This window comes from Priapulus caudatus, unplaced genomic scaffold (assembly GCF_000485595.1).
Source record: "Priapulus caudatus unplaced genomic scaffold, Priapulus_caudatus-5.0.1 Scaffold791, whole genome shotgun sequence".
NCBI classification, from domain to species: Eukaryota; Metazoa; Priapulida; class Priapulimorpha; order Priapulimorphida; family Priapulidae; genus Priapulus; species Priapulus caudatus.
In genome coordinates, this window is record NW_014577852.1 from 135,620 (window position 1) to 142,866 (window position 7,247).

The following is a 7,247-nucleotide window of genomic DNA, read 5'->3' on the forward strand; positions in this document are numbered from 1 at the left end:
ATCGGCCATGAGCGCACGGTGTCAGCAGTAAGCTCAGTTGGCGATGAATGTAAAGCCAATATAGGACCCCGCAAGAAAATAACACTGAAACCCGCGTGCCAACCACTGATCAACGATACATACTGAGACGGCTGCAGTTAATATGCTGCTTGATCATAGATGCAAACGCCGAGGGAGCATTGTTGTACACGAAGCATGCCACAATGAGCACGCACCCAGTGCGTGCTGGAGACATCAACACAGGTGAGTGTACACGGCATGCACGATGGAGCCACGGTATTCTGTTTATGCGTGCACATATGCCAATTCCATACAGGCTGATGCTAGCTCCACGCATCACCGTGACAGCATACCCCCGAGAATAGAGCGCCACCGCTGCATCGTGTCCGAGCGTATAGGTGGCTGCTCCACATTCGTACAGCCCATTACAAGTCAACAGCCAAGGCCAGCATTAAACAATTGTTGAGGTTAGCGCCGTTGCAGTCGGCGGAATCCTTGCATGATGACCATCCCAAGTCCATGACCAATATCGTCCGCTGTAGGAGAAGACAACACGAATACACGCGTCAGGTAGAGCAGCTCTTACGTACGATCGGGTCTTTGTTAAAATACACGTGTCTCTTATACTTCGCTCGACTTTGTCCCACTGACTAGCTGTCAGCGTTTCTCTCAGTGAAAATCCTGCTGGCGTTCATTGTTAGGCTGTTGCAAGCGTTATGGAAAGAGGGTTCGAACCACATCTCAGTAAAATTATATATTGTCCCCCCCACGAAAATGTAAGGCCCCCCAGTGCCCCCCGCTGAAAAAATCCTAGCTACGCCACTGGTCTTGAAAATCTGGGAGAGGGTGTACATAGACAGACCTGTGGGATGGGTGGGTCTACACCAACCTGTAGGGAGGGTTGGTTTACACAGACCTGTGGGAAGGGTGGGTCTACACCAACCTGTGGGGAGGGTGGATCTACATAGCCTTGTGGAGAGCATTGGGTGTACACAGGCCTGTGGGGAGGGTGGGTCTACACAGGCCTGTGGTGAGGCCGGGTGGGTATACACAGAACTATGAAAGGGGTGGGTCTACACAGACCTGAGGTAAGGGTGTGTATACACAGACCTTTAAAAAGAGTGGGACTTCTCAGACATGTGGAAGAGCGGGTCACCTCATGAAAGACACAGTGATGAAGGCTACTTACATTGGGGCAAGGCGTCTGTTCCCTCAGGTAGTTTAGGCTCTATACTTCACAAAACGCCACATCAACCATATCACAAAAGAAGCGGAAACAACCGCAGCAGTCCTCCAGGTCCAGATACGCTGAAACCACACAAAGCACACAAATCGATGCAATGGAACTTACAAACTTGATATTATAGCACGTGGTATAAACATGAAAAGGTAGTAGTGGTCCTAGACTGGCCTTATAAATTTACCTATATAGTTGATGCATTCGTTCACACATTGGTAGAGAATACGTGGAAATTTCTCACAAATATCACGACTGGCTGGGTATCAGTGGAACTGTCGCTCCACACTGTAACACTCGTCGGAACGGGACATCTTGTATTAGTTCTATTAACTATGCACATACATATCATATGGCAGAGCGGCCTAAACTTTATTCACCAACTGGCCTATCTACGGATGCGCCAGGTCACACACAAATGTTTCTACAGTATGAAAACGTGTTAGAGTTAACAGACGGGCCTCACAAGGCTCACACAATCTTCTGTGCACACGGTTTATGTGCACACACTCCCTGTGTCACGTACACATGTCCACGCTAAACACTTTTGCATTGTCACGGATCCAAATGGAACATACACATCTTCTTCCCTCTCAAACAATCTCTGCGTTTTAATGGTAGTGGTATGAGGACGGAAGCAGTAAATTGCTCCTAATACAGTTCCATGACTTCCTGCGTACTTCTTGCAGACACTCAAAGTAGGTTGTGACTGCAGAGTTGACCGCTGACCATCTTCGTTCCCAGGACTCTTTTTATGGAAGGTGGACCGCTGACCGGGGACTTCGCTTGTGGATATATATATATATTATAGAATGCACTCGTTTATCAAACTACCTTGCTTTAAGTTCTCGTAAGAGTCAGTGCTTAATTACGTTTCGTTAGTTATGTTATGTTCAGTTTTAATGCATTGCAATATCACTGTTCTCACTCTGTTGCAGAATGGTTTCTTTATCGTTGACAATAAAGCTGATTTTATCATCGAAAATGTTAATTGTTTCTTTATGAACAAACCATTTGTGGGATTGTTCTCTCTGGCGGCGCCCATTTTGGAGATTTTGGAGAACTGGCTGTACTAGAGAGTAATTGATGAGCAAGGCTACAGACTGCAATCAAAATGGTTATTGTCGAATGCTCGGTCCCCGACTGCGGTTTCAGGTCAACTGACGTCTCGGAGCTACTCGCTATCGCCCTCCTCGCCAACCATGGATTCGCCCATCAAGCCGCACCATCTGCCGTCGCCAGGCCTGTGCCGGCGCCCGCCCCTCGCTGCCCTAAGTACGTAGAAGTTGGCGTATCAATCGAGGGGTGGAATGTATTCATCCGCCGCTGGGAAGTCTTCCGTATCGGATCAGGCATCGACGATGCATCAGCACCTTCACAGTTGTTTCAATGCGCAGGAACAGAGTTCGGTGACAGCCTCTTAAAAGCCAACCCAGACGCTGCTTCTGACTCCCTGCGACAACTGCTCGCCGCCATGCGTTCCCTCGCAGTCATCCCAGTTGCCACTAGTGTTCTGCGCCCCGAGCTGCTGCAGCTACGTCAGGAACGTGATGAAGCGTTTCGCACATTCACAGAAAAGGTGCGTGGGAAAGCCGAGACTTGTGCCTTCGCTGCCGAGTGCGAGTGCGGGAAGGGCATTGACTACACCGATCACATCATACGAGACGTGTCCTCCTCAGTGGGATATCCGACTCAAACATCCGCCGCAAATTACTGGGGACCATAGACATCATAAAGACACGGTTAACGACGTGATCGCCCTTTTAGAGCAAGGATATGGCGCACAATGCCCTCCCGTTATCAACCCTGTCTGCATCTCCTCATTTTGACGCCAACAGCCGACGTCCGCCGACAGCAGCTCCTACCGTGACCCTATCCTGTGCGGATCGGGCCAAACAAGGATGGTGCCCATGCTGTAAGAACCCCTTCAACATCTTCACGGAAGGAGCTCGGGGCTAGAACACCAATCCCCACCAAGTCTGTATCAACTGCTACAGAGCTTGCCGCCGCAGAAAGCGCTCACAGCACGCGATCCCGGGCCCCCGCCCACCGTTCAGGCCATAGAATCAGACCCGATATCCCAAGTCGCAGCACATTAGTCTGGCAGAGCCCGCTCCCATCCACAACGCCGACGATGTCGCCGTAGATGCGCCGCGGCCACACGTCGCACTGTCAACACACTCTCACCTGTGATACTTGATCATCATGTCTTCACTGCGGGTGAGTGGAAACCGGCACATCTCCGAGCCCACCCAAGAGTCTCGATCACCATCTCGGTTGACACCTCAGCCCGGGCTAAAAATGGCAGCCCCGCCTACACTTCGAACGCCCACGCGGAGGTCTCGGCAATTGCGGAGACCGGCGCACAATCGGACTTATGGTCACTGGCAGACTTCTTAGTATGCGGATTTTCAAGCGGCGATCTATTCCCCGTCACCGTTGGCCTATCAGCCGCCAACCGCTCACCAATTTCAATTGAAGGAGCGTTCTTCTCCAGGCTTACAGCAAAATCTCGTAGCGACGAGGTGGCGTTGTGCCGCTCAATTGTATAGGTCAGCAGCTCCGTCCAAGCTATGTACCCGTCGTGGGAGTCGAAGCTCAACCTCGGCATCTTATCGAATAACTTTCACTTCTTTTGACAACGCAAGTAGGCGTAGTGAGAAGCGCCGCACTGGTGACCCTAAAGTCTCTGACGCCCCTTGCAAGCTGCCTTCCATCATCGCTATGCGGACAATCAACGGCGGCTGCAAGGCGCCGGGCACCTCAAGCGATGCGACGTGCGATCATGTCCTCAGCGTGAAGCTGCGCCGCCACGTCCATATGTACTGCCATGCCCCTGCACTCCAGAAAATAATGGGCGGATGAAAGCTTTGTTGCTCGACAGATATGCCTCTTCCACGTTCAACACGTGCCCCTACCGGTCGCTACCCTGCATGGAGGGACCGCCGGTCGAAATACATGTCTGCCATACCAAAGGCATGTCACACGCCGGCTATTGTGCCGCTGCATTGGCAGCGGCGGGTGTATGAAGACCTCCGTGACGAAGCTCTCGGCGTCCTTGAACGCGTCCCATACGGTGAACTCGTGACGTGGTGCAATCGCATGGTGATCACACGCTAGCACAGCGGCTCTACACGTCGAACAGTTGATCTCTCGCCACTGAACATGTTCTGTAAACGGGAGACGTTTGCCCTGGAGTCGCCCTTCCACCTTGTGCATCGTATCCCAATGGACACGTGGAAGACGGTCCCGGACGCCTGAAACGCCTACCACAGTGTACCCCTGCGCCAATCTGATAGCCACTTGACCACTTTTATTACGCCGATTGTCCGGTGGTACACAAGTGCGCCGCAAGGCTTCCTCTCGTCGGGGGACGGTTACAATCGCTGCGTTGACGCCGTTCTATCGAACTTTGAGCGCAAAGAGCGCCGCGTCGATGACACCGTCCATTATGATTCAGACCTTAAGCAGCACTGGTGGCGGTCCATCAACCTCCTCAAACGCGTAGGCCAGGTAGGAATTGTGCTGAACCCTGACAAGTTCCAGTTTGCGGAGAGGATTCTATATTTTGCAGGCTTCAGGGTTTCCGATTCCATCATTGAGCCGCTACCCAAATACCGCGATGCCATAAGAGACTACCCCTCACCAGTATCTACGACAAACATCCGCAGCTGGTTTGGCCTCGTGAACCAGGTCGTCAGCTGCGCGACATTATCGCGCCGTTCAAGACCTTCCTCAGTCCACGCTGCAAGTTCTCATGGTCTACCGAATTGGAGGAGGCCTCCCATGCGTCTAAACAAGCAATCATTAAAGCCATCCGTTAGGGTGTAGAGATCTTCGACATGCAGAGGCGCACCTGTCTGCGCCCTGACTGGTCAAGACGTGGCATCGGCTACTTCCTACTCCAGCAACATTGCAGCTGCCCTTCCGGCGCCCCTGACTGCTGCCCCGGAGGATGGCGGATCACCCTGGCCGGCTCGCAATTCCTGTCCTCTGCAGAACAACGCTAAGCATGCAGCTATTGAAGGAGAGGTCCTGGCCGTTGCCTGGGGCCTTGAGCACCCCGATACTTCACACAGGGGTGTGACAATCTCATCGTCATCACTGCCTATAAGTCCCTGGTGAAAATCTTTGGCGACCGAACATTGGACGAGATCACCAACTCGCGATTTTTCCGGCTAAAGCAGCGCACGCTGCCACTTTTCCTGTGACAGCGATCTGGGTTAATTCAGTTAATTAAGTTCAAAAAGGTCGCAGCGGGAATGCTGACGTCGAGGTTTTGGTAGAGACGGGGGGGGAGACGACGGCACTCTGTGACTGGTATATGTTGTTCACTGTTTTTACTGTGTTATTTGTCTATACTTAGAATGAACTGTAGTTGTCACCACTTAGAAGACTGTTACGTATCACTGTTTTACATTCATGATATATTTATCCCTACAACAGTATCAGTGTTTAAAAAACATACAAGAAGGTAAGTGAATATATCTTCTATTGTTGTTATATATTATTTGCCGTGAAACCTGAGTAAACACAACATTATCGCATATATTTTTCTATTACTTACCTATATGCATTTTACATTCAGTTCTATCACATGTATTTAGCGACATTTGCTCTCAACAACCACTTGAAATTACCCCTAGTTTGCTTGCTCTACTATAATGACTGCATTCGCCGATCACACCTAAGACACCACCTGCTATTGTATGTAGTGTAGAATTAAATTCATGCTTCGACCAAGTTGTTATAAGCCTTCTAATTAAACAGTCAACGTTTACTTTGCAGATGTAAGATTTTGCCATTCGTCGTTTAATCTATCTTACGGTGGGCATAACACTATGGGATACACCAATAGACAATCAAATATAGTAATCTTAATCAATAAAATTGTAAAATCTCAAAATATTATATTACATTGAAAGATCTCTAAAAAATAGTTCATGTCTTCTATAGAGATAATATCATAAAAGGTATTTACGATGTTATTATAATTTCGGCTGCTGCAAGGAACCAGATGGATGGATGTACAGAACACCAAGTCAAAGAAGTGATGCAACGTATTTTATACAAATGCCAATTGGAAAAAAGAGCGGATGTGGAAAAAGTGGAAGAAACTAATGAGTTCATTATTGCATAGTTTGGGAAATAAAGACATTGTAGAATTATACATTTGTGTTTGTTTTAGCCCATTGGAACGTAAATAGTTGAAATACGACATCAACGGTTGATGTCAATACAACGTCAATGTGTGATGTAAATACAACGTCAATGTGTGATGTCAATACAACGTCAATATGTGATGTCAATACAACGTCAATGTGTGATGTCAATACGACGTCAACGGTTGATGTCAGCAAAACTATCATTTTCGACCCTTAGTTGATGGTCAGTTGACGTCAACGGTTGAGTGGGCCACAGTTTCAGTATGCAACGTTAACGTGAGGTGACGTGATATCCGAGTGACTCACCACCAGGGGACTTACCTTTACCCATTTATTGTTTTTAATCCGCTTAAGCATGAAGTACGCATGCACTTTTTCTTTGCCAAAATTCTCTGCCACATCGAGACCATTGAAGCCGTATTCGTCGTATATCTCCTTGAGCGTGTTATCAGTCAACACGCGGTGTGCATAATTCAGTTCCTTGAACTGAAAGTGCAACAGACATGGCTATATGATACGCCGTGTAAATATCTTGCCATCCTAGCCAGCTGTCACCGCTGCCTGCGATTGCTAAGATGCATGAGGGACTCTGGTGATGATACTCTGGTAGAGATGGTGAGGGACTCTGGTGATGAGTGCGCACACTCGCGAAGTGATATAACAAGGAGTGGGTTGTAAAACGTTGTGGCTGTGCGCTTATCTTAACATATACATTAGGGTGACATAGGTAGGTAATTTTGCAACTATTTACTTCGCGATTTATTTTGTCTGTTTCAGTTTACCAACGACCCACCCACCGACCGGACCGTACACCACCGACCGACCCACCGACCGGATTGACTTGA

General features: G+C 48.9%; 1 protein-coding gene across 1 annotated transcript in view; it reads right to left on the reverse strand.

Moving 5' to 3' along the window:
• Positions 1-7,247, reverse strand: part of LOC106813558 (dnaJ homolog subfamily C member 5-like) — a gene marked incomplete at its 5' end in the record, with an annotated part of 25,390 nt that overhangs the window by 15,858 nt on the left and 2,285 nt on the right. The window contains 2 exons of the mRNA XM_014817726.1: positions 1,190-1,308; positions 6,724-6,888. Coding sequence (XP_014673212.1) covers positions 1,222-1,308; positions 6,724-6,888 — 252 coding nt within the window. The remainder of the gene's footprint in view (positions 1-1,189; positions 1,309-6,723; positions 6,889-7,247) is intronic.